The sequence below is a fragment of the Galleria mellonella genome, unplaced genomic scaffold (genome assembly GCF_026898425.1).
Source record: "Galleria mellonella isolate WM207_F2 unplaced genomic scaffold, CSIRO_AGI_GalMel_v1 utg266, whole genome shotgun sequence".
Classification (NCBI taxonomy): Eukaryota; Metazoa; Arthropoda; class Insecta; order Lepidoptera; family Pyralidae; genus Galleria; species Galleria mellonella.
The window spans coordinates 1,875,946-1,894,787 of record NW_026442061.1 but is presented as its reverse complement, the minus strand read 5'-3'; the positions used below and the strand labels follow the sequence as shown (position 1 = coordinate 1,894,787).

Below are 18,842 nucleotides of genomic sequence, written 5' to 3'. Positions count from 1 at the left end.
GGTTAAATGCACGGATGCAACTGCACTTCTTGGAAAATGCCTACATCTATCCTCTACATACGCCTACTTGAGGTCTCTAGTTGTTGTATTTCACCGTTACATGTTACGTTATGTTTGTATGTTATCGTTAATTTTCCTCTATTTATAAGAAACTAGCTTTTTTCTACGATTTTACGGGATCAGGATCTATTTCTGTCTGTTCTCCTTTAACCAAAGGTTGTCTGTAAGAGATTGCCTTAGCGATAAGACCGCCTTTTGTACCTTTATGTGTATATTTCAATCTGCATTTATGTTGCTGTATTTCACTTGAATTATTCACTTGTCATTGTATATTTTTATTTATGGTCCAATAAATAGTTAAATAAATAAAAGTTAAATAAATGGACTGGAGTAAAAAATTGCGTATGTCGTTCTCCATCCTTTCCATTATATCATTCAATGTTTGGAGATTGAGTAATAAGGTACCAAAAGGTAACACAAACTCACTTTAACAACTGTAATATTAAGTAAAGATTAATATTCTAATTATTTAAAGGAAAGATAATCCGTATAAAGAGAGTGAAAGATAATTGTTTGCATTAAAATACAAAGTATGTTAATCTACGACTACAGTAATAATTATACGCTATATTTCTTTACTTTTCCTTTTTTAATAAACAACCTCAATGTGTATTTATAATAATATCTGGTGTTTTTTACTGGCATACGTTTAATAAAACTTTTAGATACATATAAAGGATTTTTTAAACTTGTACATTATTTTTTACGTGTGTAACTTATTTTTCAATTACTAAATTCATTTAAAAACTTATCAAAGACAAAGAAATGCACTTCAATACTTAAGTTTAAAAAATATTTACTAGCATTAAAAGTTTTGCTTTAACAACACTGACTAAAACACTAAACCACTGACCTGATCAACGAAGTTCTCCGCCGTGAACCGCTTCGTAAACTCCGTGAAGGTCTCCTTATCCTGAAGACTCTCCCGTCTGGCACGTTCGACTTTCATCTTCTTTATACCGGTTATGTCCTTGGACATCTTGAGTTCCTCGATCAAATCCGTTTTCGCGCTTCTATAATTTTCCGCTCCACTTGAGAGGCATTGTAGACTGACTGACCTCGCTGGGGGAGGCGCTGACATGGTTTTTGTGGCGGGAGTCCTGAGTCTGACCGCTGAGAGCTCAGCACTACTGATCGCGGCTAAGGGCTGCGTGGGAGCCGCCGCTGGGGGCTGAGGAGGCGGCGGCGGCACATTTCCGCTAGGGACGGGCGGCGGCGGCGGAGGACGGGCCTCCGCCGCGCTGTCGTCCCGCTTGCAGGGCGCCGTGATTGTTTTCAAGTACTCCGAGGGTTTGATGAGACGGTCAGGCGCTTTGTTGGGGAACGCGGGAGGCACGAACGGGAGGGCCGGCTGTTTGTTGACGAGGTTGGCCCCGCGTGGTCGCTCATCATCTGCGGACGCCGCTGATCCGCGCCGCCCCGCTGCAAAATGCGCTAGTTAGGAGGGGAGAGAAAGTCTGCGCATCGGCGCGCACGCACCCCGCGGACGAGTGATGCGGCCAGCGTATCCGTGTGTACAGTCGCACTCGAATATAATAACATATGAAAAGTATGACAACGTTACCGAATGCATTGAATGCATGAATTGAAGACGTAATGTTCTTGACAACGCATAGTAATTACAAAAACAAGCTTATAACTTTTAAGATTTTTTTTTTATATAAAGATCATTTATTTAAATACAAAAATCTTAAAATTCTAAAATCATAAATATTACTTCTAAAAGAGTTTATATGATATTATTTGAGTATGAATGTACACACAACATAATTTTTGGTAAGGGTCCTAACATAACATTGATAAATTGGTAAATTGTCAAAATAAAACTGAAAAAAAAAACATCTTTTATAACGCAGTTTCATTATTGCTCTCAATCCTAAGATTGTCTGGAAAAGATCGCTATTTACCATTAAAGCCACCCGTTGCCTCTCTACCTTATTTCTTGTAATCTTTCTTTGAGGGAACATTAATATTTTCCAAGAATAAATATCCTGCATCTAAACTAAAATTATTTATTACAATGTAATGCGACATTCATATTGCTATTCATGTCTACTATCTACAATGATAATTACTTATAGACTTAAACAGTACCATGGGCATAACAAAGTATACTGTGTCGCCCATGATACTCTTCATGCGTTACAATTCCTGTGGCTTAAGGTGTTATGCCTCTGTACCCTGTACTTTCACAGCCATATCCCACTCTTTAAACTGAAACATAGCATATCACTGGTAAACCAGAATTATTTTGTGTAATTCCACTACCATTAGTATGCGTGCACTACCAATATTTTTTTTATGCAACTTAGAATGACAAACAAACTGACGGCCCACCTAATGTAAAGTGGTAACCGTCGCCTATAGACATGAGCAGTACCATGGACATAACAGAGACTAACAATATTTGAAGATTCACTACTTCAAAAGATTGATGACTGATATGGAAGGTTGTAGAACTTCTACTAATAATAATCATGGTCAATATTCAAATGTTGGCAGTACTAATGGTAGCGGAATTAAAAAAAAATAATTGTAATTGACTCACAAGTAACATGGCTTTCCGCAAAATACCATGTAGTTCGATAAAAAAAATACCAACTTGTCAATTATAAAAAAAGAAAAAATTAAAGATGTTTTTATTGTGTGCCATAAACAACTAAAAATCCATGTTATTATATGTTAAGTTTCGTGTTTCAACCGTGAAGCAGTTGTGTTTGCATGGCTGTGTTTCAGTTTGAAGGGTGAAATATGGCGTGAATTTACTGGGTACAGAGGAATAACACCTGAGTCCTCAGGAATGGCAACGCATGGGGGGTATCATGGACGAAATAGTATATTCTGTTATGTCTATGGTACTGCTCATGTCTATAGGCGACAGTTACCACTTTCCATCAAGTGGGCCGTCAGCTTGTTTGCCATTATAAGTTGTATAAAAAAGAAGCTCTAATAAATAATATGAAATACAAAAATTACGAATTTAAAATGTTTAACTTAATTTTAAAATAATGAGTTAAATACGAGTACAACTAGAGATGTCATAAAAAGAAATCTAGTTATGGCAACTTCCGGATTAATGTTGAAAAAAATCTATTTTATTCTCAACTGGAATCCGAGTCGTGAGAACCACAACTGTATAATAAAATAATGACCGTCTGCTACCATTTCTGATTGACGTTTACAATTAATCATTCGTTGATCATCAGCTTCATTATACTACATTATTATCTATTATATAATTTCTTGATATTCATATTAGAAAGAACTTTTTTGTTTGGATGAGCTCAAATTTGCTCGTCTGGAAATAATATAATTTTACAAATATACTAGACTAAGTTGCCCATATGCAAAAGCTTCAAGTAACTCAGCGAGCTATGGAGAGGGCTATGCTCGGAATTTGTTTGCATGATACAACCCGAAATGACAATACGAGTATCCGCTGAAGAACCAAAGTGATTGACACATCCCGAAAGATAGAGGGGGAAAGGAATTGTTAGTAATGGGGATGGGCACGATCATCCCTCACTGGTGCCCCGCCAGCGTATCCCGATAGCGCAGGTGGGGTTATCATTCCATTATCACCCATTAAAAAAAGGCTGAAAGATAGCAAGTGGAAGTGGCAATGGCTCGAAGAACCGACAAACCAATAAGATGGAGCTATGACCTCAAATGCATCGCCGGAAATCAATGGATGCAGGGGATGCGGCATGGCAATCTCTTGGGGGGCTATGTTCAGCAGTAGACAGATAATGGCTTACTAGACAAGCTTTATCCCGCGGCTTCACCCCTATATATCAATATATAAAATACCTTATGTGTTACCGTGTATCAAATTTTATTCAATTCCGTTATTTCATTAAGTTCCCTTAGTCGCCTCTTCCGACACCCAGAGGAAAGGAAGCGATGGCCTATTCTACGCCGGGAGAACACAGCGGAAGTTTTTTACTCAATCACGCTTTTATAGGTTTTCAATACAATTTAATGCGATGATATATCTTTAATTAACACATTGACATGATACTATTATATGCTGATATACATGGCAAAGCCGTGAGAAACTATTAGTAAAATATATATTTGTTTTATACAACTTAGAATGGCAAACAAGCTAACGGCCCACCTGATGGAAAGTGGTAACCGTCGCCTACAGACATGAGCAATACCGTGGACACAACAGAGTATACTGTTTCGCCCATGATACCCCACATGCGTTGCCATTCCTGAGGACTCAGGTGTTATTCCTCTGTACCCTGTAAATTCACGCCATATCCCACCCTTCAAACCGAAACACAGCCGTGCAAACACGAGTATTTAAATATCTTAATAAAAACAAAATTATAGTTTTTTAGTGGACAGTAAATTAACTAGTCTCTAATTAATTTTACACTACAATCTCATAAACGAAGTATTTGAGTTATTTTACCGTGTAAGATAGATAGTGGTTACTATGTGCTTATGAAATGTTCCGCTTGGGCGGCTCGACTATTCAGTTATAAGCAAGTTATGTAGAAATGTGTCTTAGTTTACGTAAAATTGGCCTTTCATGGAAAAACTATGGATTTCGACATTACTATCGAGAGAAACTTGAACAAGGCCATATTTTTTTTTTCAGTTTCGTCACGATAATTAGGGAATATTGATTCGTTTACAAGTTCATTACGTCTATGAAGACAACATGGATCTTGCTAGATAATCGTGTTATTAAAAAGACTGATTGAATCTCGCAGCTTCGCTCGTGTGAATTAGAATAAAAAATAGCATGTGATCCATCTGTGTTTTTAATTCTACTCAAATCCTTTCTACTTTTCAGTGTATTTAAGTAAAAATCTTCCAAAGGTTTTTTATTTATAATTATAATTGTATGTTGTAATAATGATAATAAAGTCCTTTATCCTTTTTTTACGTTTTTAAACCAACTTTAAAAAGAACAAGGTTTTCAATCCGGTAGTATTTTTTTTTGTTTGTTATCTCATAACTCCGTCAGTTATAAACCGATTTGGAAAATTATTTTCTTATCTAAAAGGATATATTTACAGACCAGTCCCATAGGCGTTTTATTAAAATCGGTTTAGGGATATAGTTTCAAAATCATAATAACTTTTTTTTAACACAATTGAAGTCGCTTTTCTTTGGAACACTTATAATTTATTATAGTCGCTTGATAATTAAACAACAAGATGCATAGAAAGTGACATACAGACTACCCACTAGCATAATTAAGTACTGACCGTAATGCAGCGTCGTTAAAATTCAGGTGGCCAGTCATGAAACTGTCTCACTCTGTTTACTGAAGCCTCTAGTTTATCCTACTAATATTATAAATGTGAAAGTATGTTTGGATTATTATTATTATTATTCAATCGCGCTTAAACTACTAAACAGATTTGTATGTAATTTGCTATACAGCTAGTCCACTTCATAGATTAACATACACAAAATAAGGGGGTAAGGGTTGTTAGCAATGCGGACTACCAATCTCATCCACGTGGTCCTCTCTGGAAACTATCATGCCGAATTCCAGATGTATTCATCACGGTGGACTAACTAACTTGCCTTTTCAATCTCATCTGTCATTCCTCACTGGTGCCCCGCCAGCTTATACCATTAGCGCAAGCAGGGTTATCTTTCCTTTATCGTCCATAAAAAAAAAACATAAATAAAATTTATGGTGCATTTTGGAAGATTAGGTTCCTTAGGTGTTGAATTTTGAAAAACCCTTACTTATTATTCACCTATGCTATACAATAAACCTATCTGCAAAATTTTTATACTCTACATTTAGCTGTTTCGCTGAGCTTTGATTTGTGGGTCAGACAGTCAGTAATATTTTTTTTATACAACTTAGAATGACAAACAAGCTGACGGCCCACCTGATGGAAAGTGGTGGTCCTCTGTACCCTATAAATTTACTGCCATATCCTACCCTTCAAACCGAAACACAGCCATGCAAACACAATTGCTTCACGGTTGAAACACGAATGGGACAGAGGTACCCAAGCAAACGACTTTTGTACAAAGTCTCCCACTGGTCATTCAGAATCCTTTTTATTGTGCATATATATAAAAAAGGATGTGGATGAATGATATGAAATATGAATGAGAATCTCGAAAGATCCACATTTTAATTAAAAAAGTAATGTATTTTTTTATACTACTATTGTGGCAAACAAGCATAGGGCCGTATGCTTGTCTGACGATAAATGAGGTTACCGTAACCTATGGACGCCCGTAACACCAGAGAAGTCACGCGCGCGTTGCCAACCCTTAGGAAACCTTTGAAGAACCCCATGCAATAATTGTTATCAGAAAACTTGAGTCTCCATGGTGTATTTATGTGAATCAATAAATAAACATTTTTTTTAATAAATAAACACATAAAATGGCCTATGATGTATAAATATTTTTTTCCTTGCCGCTGTTATTTATCTACCTCCGTGATTTTTTTTTAATTTTCTACAACAAAAGGAGGCAAGCGAATATACAGATCAGCTGATAATAAGTAATTACCGCCGCCTATGAGCCCTGCAACACCAGAGGAATTGCAGGCTTGCTGTCGACCTTTTCAAAAGGAGTATGTTCATATCGTGTCAGTTTGGAAATACCGCTGCTGCTGCAAGTTAATTCCAAAGCGTGGTTGTATTGTGTTGATTTGTTAAATAGTTTAAGAAAAGCGCTTTTTCTCTCATAAACAGATTTCAAATGACACATTCACAGTGTTGCCACTTTCTAACAAATAATGCCAGCAATATTGCGTACTGATTATGATGAATACATCTAGAAAGGATTGTAAAGCATTTATATTGTACATAGAGCTCTTAAGCGTAGCATTTTTATCTATAACAACTGGTAATAAAGTCGTTTTCGCGATAGATGATCCGGTCTCAAATATGTTCTATCTCTTTATATGCTCCAAGGCTTAACTAAACTGTTGTTAAATGTGTTGAAAAGATAACATCTGATACTTTCAATTTCGTGACTATATATTTATATGCTTTCACATATTTTAATTAATCCAGTTAGAAAAATGTCAAAAATAAGAGATTGCCATGTTTTAACTTAATGTATGTACCTGTTTTAACATAACTGAGTTTCAAATTAAAATATATACTCTGTTATGTCCATGGTACTGCTCATGTCTATAGGCGACGGTTATCACTTTCCATCAGGTGGGCCGTCAGCTTGTTTGCCATTCTAAGTTGTATAAAAAAAAAACATACTACAATTTCTACGCATGAATAAAATTGTTGTCCCGACAAGATAAAACTATTAAATAAAAGAGAAAGATGGAGAAGATTATCTTTTAGATTGTTTTATCTAAGTCAATTTGATGAAAAAAAAATTTAAAAAAGCACTGCTAAAATAGAATTAAAGCAGCATTGTTTTATGCTTTATTACTTCAACTCTTAAATCTCTTAGTTTGACCAAAATCATTGTTTGACTGCTCTTTAAATTAGCATATTATATCTAATAACAGTCGCCTGCCAAACGTGGCAACTAGTGGCAAAGTACCCTTTTATGGGAGAGACCTATGTTCAGCACTCGACGGTTAATAGCTGGTACAATACGATTTAATAAAAAGAAGTCTTGTACATTTAAATAGATTAAACTACATTTAGTTTTTAAAAATAGGTCAAAACTATCTTTTAGAGTGATCATCATTGAATCCAAGTTGCTGTGAATTGAATTAAATTTGTTAATTATACAATACTATGATACCTACTTGTACAACAATTAGTCCATTACCCTAAGATTGTCTTGAAAAGATTGCTCTCAGCAATAAGTTCGCCTTACTGTACTTATACAAATTTATCGTTACATTTGTTAATTGTCTTGCTTATTTCCTATATTGTATAATGCAAATAAAGTATAAAATGAGCCAGCCCTCCCTTTTCCAAAGATGTCGTAAGAGGCGACTAAAGGAGATGAATGATCGAAAGATGGGCAGCAGCATTCCTTTTAAAACATCATCAAAGCCTCACAGCGGCTGTCAACCCACTTGCGAAACTGGCAAAACCCCGCATTTGAAACTTATGTTCAGCAGTGGACAGTTAACGGCTGATATCAACAATAAAATTTTAGAAAAGGAAAGTGAAACAGTGCAAATTTTAAACTTCAAACAGTAAATTATCATACATTAGTACAGTTTTGTGTGTACGAACGAATCAGTACGCAACTAAGTGGCCATCACACGGAGAAAGTGAACAAACTCTTTAATTGCCACACCAACATAAATATTAAACAATATGGCGGCCGATTTAATTAAACAATTACAAGGAACAAGAATAAACACAGAAACTATGAGAGAATCATGATGACATAAACTGTTCTTTTTTTTTATACAACTTAGAATGGCAAACAAGCTGACGGCCCACCTGATGGAAAGTGGTAACCGTCGCCTATATGTTAGACATGAGCAGTACCATGGATATAACAGAGTATACTCTTTCGCTCATGATACTCCCATGCGTTGCCATTCCTGAGGACTCAAATGTTATTTCTCTGTACTCTTTAAATTTACGCCATATCCCACTCTTTCAACTGAAACACAGCCATGCAAACACAACTGTTTCACGGTAGAAACACGAATGGGACAGAGGTACCCAAGCAATCGACTTTTGTACATAGTCTCCCTCTGGTAAAAATGTTCGCAAATACACTTTCAAATCATTCTTATTAGTCATAGTAAAATGCAAAAATATGTACGAATGTATGGATGGATGCATATTTGTTATTCTACTAAAAACTACTGAACATATTTGAATTAAATTTGTTTCACAAATAGATTATAATTTAATTTCAAAGATAGAATAGGTATTTTATAAAATGATTCACGTACAATTAGTTATAAATGTGAAAGTGAGTTTGTTTGTCTGATACATCTTGGCGTCTTAATAGCTCAACCAATTGTCGTGAAATTTGGTATACACGTAGTATTTTGGATAGACATTTACATGTATTTTATGCATTTTATATCGGTGAATTCATATATCCTGATCACGTGAACAATATATAATAGTAAATAACACCTAATAATAAGACAAAACAATAACAAAAGTCTAATCCTTATTCTTAATTATATTATAAATGTAAAAGTAAGTTTGCTTATTCGTTTGTTGCTCTATAGCACCTTAATAGCTTAATCAATCGCCATAAAATTTCTCATCATCATCATCTCAATTAATAAAATATTCCAGTCACGCGTACGAAGTTATGGGTAAAAATTAGTGGCTTATTAAATAGAAATGTGTGTTTAATCTTTTAAACAATTTTCAAAAAAGTAAAAATTCTAAATATTTCTGTATTTTAGTACCAGTTTTTTAAAAAAATAACAGCCCATGTTACTCACTAATACTGTAACTTTCTATAAGTGAAAGAATTTAAAAAATCGGTTAAGTGTATTTTTTTTTAATTTAACATTACAAACAAAAAATGTTTTTTTTTCCTGTATGTAATATTAGTTTAGATTACGTAGCCAATTCTGAATTGATTTGACAATGATTTTTACAATCAATAATGTTTACTTTCATGACAATATATTATATTCATCATGTGCATATCAGATCAACTTTCTCAGTTTGAACCTATAATTTAACATAATCACAGCTCACCACATCGCGCTGATGTTTCCAATTACACAACTACCAAATTATAAACTACCACTAAAATACGTCTACTTTAATCAGTATAATAACATATGGGAATCATTCGTTAATTTGTTAAAATGTATTACAACGAATGTTAAACACAAGTACATTTTTATCTGAAAAAATAAACAGTGACTTCACTTACACACACGTCTATAAACTACGAACTTTTAAAAAAAAAACGACTTCAATTGTGGGCAAACCAATTATTTTGATTGAATACTAAAATACTGAAAAGATTTGTATAAAATTTCCATATAATCAATGAGTAAGTTTATCTTTTCAGATAAATAAAATCCAAATCGGTTAATAACTGATAGAATTATGAGGTACTAAACATAAATACAATCGAATTTAGAACCTCTTTCTTACTGTAATTGGTTGAAAATATTTATATAAATTGGAAACGCGGATTCTTCTAATTATATGTAGATTTTGCTTCATAACAAACAGAATTTTATATTGCAAATAAAATAGGCTACTTCAATTATAATCAAGTAAATAACTGTTATGGTGAGCGTACGGCTGACTACCTGGTTCCTCGATTTATTAACTAAATACCCACCGATGTACGAGATAACATTACTATTAGCAACATCAAGTCTAAATTAAAACGATACTTCATGCATGTTTTTAATACAATTTAAATAACTTGAATGTATTTAGTATTAATATAAACCTACGTAGTTTCTGAATGCTAATGTAACATAATTTCTGTAACTTTGTATTATTATTGATAATAATAAAAAAGAATATTAAATATTATTGCGGCTCAATTTCTATGTCGAACGGATCGCCCAATTGGGGCTAATGTAAATCACGTGATATAATTTCAGCACGAACGATTGGCTTCATTGTCCCATTCACCTCAATCCATATAATTTTGTAACGCTTTATTCAAATAAACGCATTAAGAGGAAGCGCGTCTTTTCCTACTTCTAACTAAAACCACCCAAAAACTAGGCAAAACGCGCATAGACTAGTACAAATATTAATACTGAAATAAATAAATCCTATTAATTGTACAGATACATTAAAAACTCGATTCACCAGTTAAAAAGTCATCAACGTTTTTATCTCTTCACGTTTATTCTCTAATGTGAATCACATACGAGTAAAAAACCGATCAGATGCAAGTTGAGCTCACACGAAGTTTCCGTACGAGAGAAAATTACCTTTATTGCATTTATTATATATACTAAATACACACCTAATAGTTATTATTGTCGATACTTCAATTCGTAACTTTTTTACTTTAGACTATTCTGGTTAAAAACTGGACCACATAGCTAAGTTTACGTTTGAATTGTTTTTTAATAATTTCTCAAAAATGGTAGTGGAAAAATCGATCAATTTTTCCTATAATATTCAGAATTTTTGCTTTACAAATTTTGAAGATAAGGGGGATTTTTTTACATTTTCGATTGTAAGTCAGAAATTACGCAGCTTAAAAATAAATAAAAATAAATTTAAATAAATCCCTTTTATATGATACTTCACTTAGATCCAGTTTGAAATTCTGAATACCTCTTTCAAATACTTCAAACAAGATGTTTTTTAATTATTTCTATTACAATATGTTAGGTAAGGGTCAACAATTAGCCGTGCAGATTCCGGCATAGAATATAGCCACCCCTTCTCTTCCCATAGGTATCGTAAGAGACGACTAAAGGACTTTACACTGGAGAGATTGGCAGCAACGTCCATCTTAAAACATCACTATAAGTCAAACTGTGGTTGCCAAACCGTCTACCAAACGTGGCAACTATTGGCAAAATCCCGCTTATAGGGGAAGCTTTGTTCAGCATTGGACAGTTAATGGCTGATACAACAAAGGCTAACAATATGTAAAACTATTTCTAATTTTAAATCGGCAGCACTAACAGTCGTTGAGGTACAGCGCTGTAACAGATAGACGTATGAACGGACGGACAAAGTTTGCACCCAAATGGAACGAATTGCGAGCTTCTACAATTAAAACAATGTCTTTATTTGTATCTTTAATTATCTACACGTTTCAGGAAAGTGGATTAATAAATTTGCTTATATCCAAAAAAGAGATATTTCGACATAATGTCGTTGAACTTGCGAAAGTCTACGTGGTATATTTACCGTGAAATATAAAGGTGTCGGTAAAGTGCAGTGAGTACTCTTAAAAGTAAAAGTCCAATACCACCAGTAAGGCTGGTTTAAATAAATATCATTTATATGAAGGAAGCTACATATAATTAAAGAACATATTGTCATATAGATTTAATCCACTTATTTTCGACTTTATATCATTATATAGCATGTATATTACATAGATCATAATATCGACCTTTAACTGTCCACTGCTAAACATTTTTTTTTATACAACTTAGAATGGCAAACAAGCTGACGGCCCACCTGATAAAAAGTGGTAACCGTCGCCTATAGACATGAGCAGTACCATGGACATAACAGAGTATACTGTTTCGCCCATGATACCTCCCATGCGTTGCCATTCCTGAGGACTCAGGTGTTATTCCTCTTTACCCAGTAAATTCACGCCATATCCCACCCTTCAAACCGAAACACAACTATGCAAACACAACTGCTTCACGGTTGAAACACGAATGGGACAGAGGTACCCAAGCAAGTACAAACTTTTGTACATAACCCCCCCCTGGGCGTGGCACCTGCCAAGCGTGGCAACTACTGGCAAATTCCCCCTTAGGAGATGTTGCTAGTATTTGAACGGATACAGGCGGACTGGCAACCGCAATTAAGCATTAGAGATGTTTTAAGAGAAACGCTACTGGCCATCCCTTGTCCTTTCCTAGTTGCCTCTTACGACACCGACGAGAAAGGATGGGATGGCCTATACCGATGTCGATCTATGCCGAGCCCGCACGGTCAATACTTTGATATAAATAAAAGTAATCAGTAAAATATGAAGGATAATGATTCATACTTATCTTTGTGGTCTCATTTCTCTATTACCCTACTCACTTTGACGGATAGATAAACACTTTATTTAAGCCATTTATGACACACGTAAATTAATAAATGAGGCCATACAATTATTTACACTTTTTTTAAATATAAAACAAAAAATAAAATATGAAAATACTCGTATGTTTTCACCAAGTGTGTCGCAGTGACCCAAATAGGCTACAAAGCAAAGCACTGATTTTCAGCTACAGCCTGAAGTTAGGTTACACGAACGCGTACAACAAACCCAAAGTGTTACTTGTGTAACCAATTTAACAGCCAAAGATAAAATTGTATTATATAGATACATACTTACATAAATAATGTATTACATTTCATATATAATATGACGTATATAATACATAAAAAATATAACTTTTGTTCTGTTTCTTAACCAAAATAGAAAATTATTTAAACAACTGTTTTTTTTTATTTCTTAAATGTGAAATCTAAGAAAATTTTGTACTGCCACAAAATATCTTGCCATTAATATGTACGCTTGCTTCCTTTTGTGCATCATTAATAAAACTTAATAGTATTAAATTTAATTATTTTTATGCAATAGCAAACTGCTGACGCATAAAAAAAATGGTAACCGTCGCCTGTAAACATATATATCACAGAATACTCTGTGACTCCCACGGTACCTCTTGTTGCTATTTTTTAAGGACCATTATGTTGTCTCAGTACATTGTAATTTTACTGCCATATACCACTCTTCAAACCGAAACACAACCATGCAAACACAACAGTTTTATGCCAGAAATACGTATGGGACAATACCACTGTAATACTGTTACCCCAGTACAATAATACAGTTACAATAATACTGATACCCCAGCGAACGATTTTTATTATAAAATTCGTCCACTTAGATCAGCGTACGATTTTTATACAAAATCCCTGTCTCTCTCTCTCTCTCTCTCTTTCTGGTGTAAATTTACAAATTGCATTTGATTCCAGCCAGGTAACCTTAGTTTTAAAATGCTATTTTCAATTAAAGTTACAGGCCTAAACATTTCATACTGCATGCAATCTAGCATAATCATTTAATGAAAGAATAAATGAAAACTCTTTATTGTTCCCTTCAAAGAATAATACAGATGATAAAGATAAACAATGTGTACACAAACAAAATTAATACTTAGTTACATAAACTTAATTACATAAAAACAATATAAAGAGGCAACAATGGGTGCCCTTATCGCTAAATAGCAATCTCTTACAGGCAGAATGGAGAGGAATACGTTAGAATGGAGAAGAATAATTAAAATGGTATCTAGTCAAGTAGGAACATAAAAATAATAAGACAAAAAAGTGATAGAAAAGGGCTAAAGGTAAATTAAAACGCAGTGTAAACAATTGTGAAATCATTTAAATCTTGTAAATGAATTTTTAATAATAGGGCAATAATAAATTCATAGTAAAAAATGGGAATTTATTAAAAATCAATTAATTTTTTTCATGGCAACGTCTGTTGGTCATCATCATGTCAGCTGTTAACTGACCACTGCTATACATAGGCCTAACTCTTGGCGAGTTTTGCCAGTAGTTGCCACGCTTGGCAGGCGGATTAGCAACCGCAGTTAGGTTATAGTGATGTTCTAAGAGGAACGCTACTGCCTACACTGCCTGCCATACTACTATAATTATAAATGTAGGTAAAAGTTTTTTAAGATATTTAGATATCAGTATATTTTCTATTTAATCACAATTATATAGCTGAACGAAATAAAAGGTACACAAATAGGTATCCTAAATTAACACATAGAATATTTTATACACGAAGCCAAACAAGCCAAGCCGCGGGAAATAGCTAGTTTATGACAACACAGAAAAAATAGTTCTGAATTTAAATTTAAAATATCGATCTAATCTTTGAACTTTTTAATCTAATTATTGATTAGACTTAAAAACGATACGTTCAGTTTTGGTCTAAGAACAAAGATTTTAGTCTAAAAAAAAAAATAAATTTCAAATTTCATTAGCCAAACATTACTTTGGCTAAATAAATTTTAACACATTTTTTATTCGATACTTATATAATCGTACATTATTAATAATGAGTATAAGTGACCAATCAGAATAAGAAAACAATAAACATCTTACAAAAATCTCTATGTCTATAAAACATACTTACCAAGTCGTCCCCTCAGCTCCGAGGGTCGCAGCGCTGGTTCCTCCAACACTTTCGGTGGTGGCGCTGGTGGTGCAGGCGGGGCTGGTGGTGGCGGTGGCGGCGGAGGTGCCTCGTCTCCCGAACTTCCACCTGAGGATACCCCTGAAGATGCCGACGCAGCTTGCACCACTACAGCCTCATCAGATATTGAGGCACGGCGGCTGCCCGCCGCCGAAGAGATGCGGCTGGCCTGTACGTACATAAAAAGAAATCAGAAGTGTTCATTGTCCGGGACACTATTTATATAGATGGCAATGTTAATTTGATAATGCAGGCTTCTTGTAAACTGTTTGTTTGTTAGTTTATTATCTCTTAGCACCTTCACGGCTCAACCAATCGTCATATCAGCCATTAACTGTTTTGCTGATAAACATAGGCCTCCCCCATAAACGGAGATTTGCCAGTAGTTGCCACGCCAGGCAGGCGGGTAGGCCCCTCCCTTGACATTAAATTCCTTTAGTTGCCTCTTAAAATTCCCACAGGAAAGAAAGCGGTGGCCCATTCTATTTTTTTTATACAACTTAGAATAGCAAACAAGCTAATGGCCCACCTAATGGAAAGTGGTAACCGTCGCCTATAGATATGAGCAGATAAGATATGAGTACTATGGACATAACAGAGTATACTCTATCGCCCATGATAACCCCCATGCGTTGCCATTCCTGAGGACTCAGGTGTTATTCCTCTGTACCCTGTAAATTCACGCCATATCCATCCTTCAAACCGAAACACAGCCATGCAAACACAACTACTTCACGATAGAAACACGAACCATTCTATGCCGGGACCACACGGCCACCATAATTACTAATAAAATTAAATAAATTGAGATATTATATAACTTTATTAGTAAATATGGTTTAACATAAAGTAATAACCACTAATAGCCCTCGATTTTTTTTAATAAATCTATTTTGTTATGTATCATTATGATTACTTACGAAATTCTGTGCTTTGTGTGTAAGCGCCGCTAGCTTCGTGGCTATCGAAGACTTGGTCTGATTCTCTGTCATCGGAGATACTTCCTCATATGCTTTGTTTGATCTGCAACAAAATGTACAAGTAAAACAAAGAAGTAAATTATATAGCACTTTCCCATACTACTTTAGATTGTCACGAGAATTTATCCTGAGCCATCTCAGAGACAAGCCAAAAGGGTACCAACCAGGTAAGTGCTTAAAATGATAAAATTAGTTCATTGGGAGCAACAAATATTTATTTTTGCCCAAATCGACAAAATAGCTGATCCGTCTACTGGCCACTTTATTCATATAAATAAATAATGTATATTAAAAATGCAACCTAACTTATAAAACTACTTAATAATTAATAAAAATCAATAAATGCCATTCATCAGCTGCCAATTAAACTTACAAGCTATTTTGTAATAACGAAACTCACGTAAACAATGGATAGATAATTTTCTAACTTCAGAATTTAATTAAGATAAATATATATTAAATTTCGAGTTCTTAAATTGTTATTCGTCACATTTATAAACTTCCATTGAACAGTTTTAAAGTAATGGAATTGGAAGTAAGACAAAACGTTTTATAAGATGGAAACTGATGGAAACAATAGAGAGTCAATAATGAGTTTTCTCACATTTCGGTATTTTCTTTGGTGGTGTAGTCGACAACTAGGGCTGCGCTTCCGGGCCGGCTGTGACTACCAGAGTCACGGGAACTACTCCTGCCACCAAACAATTATAATTGTAACTATACAGACGAGAGACATGTGCAAACTGATGCCAAACCTTATAATAGGTACGAGAACAGTAGAAGCACAGAAGGAGTTGAAGCTAGTATTTTGTCATCGAAATTATCAGAGAATAAATGTTCAGAAATATTAAGTAGCTGAAGTCGGGTAACTGAAGTTAAGATCTGAAGTTAGGTAGCTGATATTAAGAACTGAATTTAGGTAGCTGATGTTAAGAACCGAAGTTAAGCAGCCGAAGTTAAGAACTCAAGTTAGGTAACTAAAGTTAACAACTCAAGTTAAACAGCTGATGTTAAGAACTCAGGTAGCTAATGTTAAGAACTAAAAATTGGTAGCTAAAGTTAAGAACTCAATTTAGGTAGCTGATATTAAGAACGGAAGTCAAGTAGCTGAAGTTAAGAACTCAATTTAGGTAGCTGAATTTAAGGTCTGAAGTTAGGCAGCTGAAGTTAAAAACTGAAGTTAGGTAGCTGAAGTTAAGATCTGAAGTTAGGTAGCTGATATTAAGAACTGAATTTAGGTAGCAGAAGTTCAGAACTCAAGTAAGGTAACTGAAGTTAACAACTCAATTTAGATAGCTGAAGTTAAGGTTTGAAGTTAAGCAGCTGAAGTTAAGAACTGAAGTTAGGCAGCTGAATTTAAGAACTCAGATAGCTGATGTTAAGAACAGAAGTTAGGTAGCTGAGGTTAAGGACTGAAGTTAAGCACTAAATTTGGGTGGCTAAAGTTAGCTAAAATAGCTAAAATTTGGTTGCTGAAATAGATATAAAATATTAAATAATGCATTAGTAAAATTAAAAAAAAAATATTACCCATAATTTATTATTACGTTCTGACTTTTAACAAATATGATTTTTATTTTATTATACAATATTTTATATTTAACTGTTTATTACAAATCATTGTCAAGTGACAACGAACGCTAAAATTTGTTAATTTGTGTAAATTAGTTAGTCTAGTTTCTGAAATATGCCGCTTTGTGTTTATTTAAATTCCTACGGAAACAAAAAATATCGGATTCCAAATTTTTTTCATAATTTAAATAATTTTATTGTCGATACTTATTAAAATCGTCTTCCAGCAAAAATTCCAATTACAACAGATAACGTAGAATTTTTTTCTAGTTACGACATAAAAAAAAATATTTAATTTTAGTTATTAATAAATTACAAATTACGAGTTAGTTCACCATCTCCGTTGAATAGAGATGTAAAATTACCTTCGCCTGGCATGTTCTTCCCTCGGCAAGTATATGTCCTCGTAATGATGGTCACGCCTGGTGGCCTCTGCACCGCTGTCACTGTCCGACTGCTCAGGGACAGTCGTCACCTCGGTAGATCCATGCACTTCGGCTTTCACTGTACATATTTTTATAATAATTTTATAAACTGTGTAATAAGTAAATTAAGTATAAACTTGGCCGATATAATATGTATACATTTCATTTACCAAAAAGAAACATCATCGACTTTAATTTAATAAATATTTTTTACATCGAGCATTATGTTTTAAATTATTCAATAAATTATATTATTATTATTATGCGTTATATAATAAATTTTAATAATAAATATTATATGGGAGCATTATTTAATAAATTAAATTTATTTAAACATTGTGAAACCTTAAAAAACTCTCATTTGAGTATGCTATCGTCCAAATCAATTATTCACCAAACAATTATCAAAATAAGGGTTAACAATCAACAAACAATCCTAAACAAATCTGTTTTTTTTTATAAAATTCAGTTCTTTCTCAAGATTATGATTTTATTATATGAAAAAGTCAATATAATAATATATCTTATTCGAAAATATACCTAAAACAAAAGCTACTAAAGAGTTTGCGTTAATTATTTGCAAATTGATTTCAAGAAATTGATAATAGTATTGCAATTATACTTTAAAATTCCTTTTTTGTTTTTTTTTTATACAAGTTAGAATGGCAAATAAGCTGACGGCCCACCTGATGGAAAGTGGTAACCGTCGCCTATAGACATGAGCAGTACCATGGACATAACAGAGTATACTGTTTCGCCCATGATACCTCTCATGCGTTGCCATTTCTAAGGACTCAGATGTTATTCCTCTGTACCCTGTAAATTCACGCCATATCCCACCCTTCAAACCGAAACACAGCCATGCAACACACAACTGCTTTATGGTTGAAACACGAATGGGACAGAGATTATCAAGCATACGACTTTTGTACTATGTAAGTCTCGCTATGGTAAAAATTTCAATGTAATATTTTAACATTATATTGACACCAAATGCATTTTAATA

General features: G+C 34.1%; 1 protein-coding gene across 7 annotated transcripts in view; it reads right to left on the bottom strand.

The window, feature by feature from the left end:
• Positions 1-18,842, bottom strand: part of LOC113516261 (espin) — a 138,862-nt gene that overhangs the window by 16,867 nt on the left and 103,153 nt on the right. For 6 of the 7 annotated variants that reach the window (XM_052895192.1, XM_052895191.1, XM_052895190.1 and 3 more), the window contains 5 exons: positions 17,777-17,915; positions 16,444-16,530; positions 15,780-15,882; positions 14,800-15,028; positions 914-1,482 (listed from right to left, as the gene is read on the bottom strand). In XM_052895192.1, coding sequence (XP_052751152.1) covers positions 914-1,482; positions 14,800-15,028; positions 15,780-15,882; positions 16,444-16,530; positions 17,777-17,915 — 1,127 coding nt within the window. The remainder of the gene's footprint in view (positions 1-913; positions 1,483-14,799; positions 15,029-15,779; positions 15,883-16,443; positions 16,531-17,776; positions 17,916-18,842) is intronic. The other variant, XM_052895189.1, reaches the window with a different exon arrangement.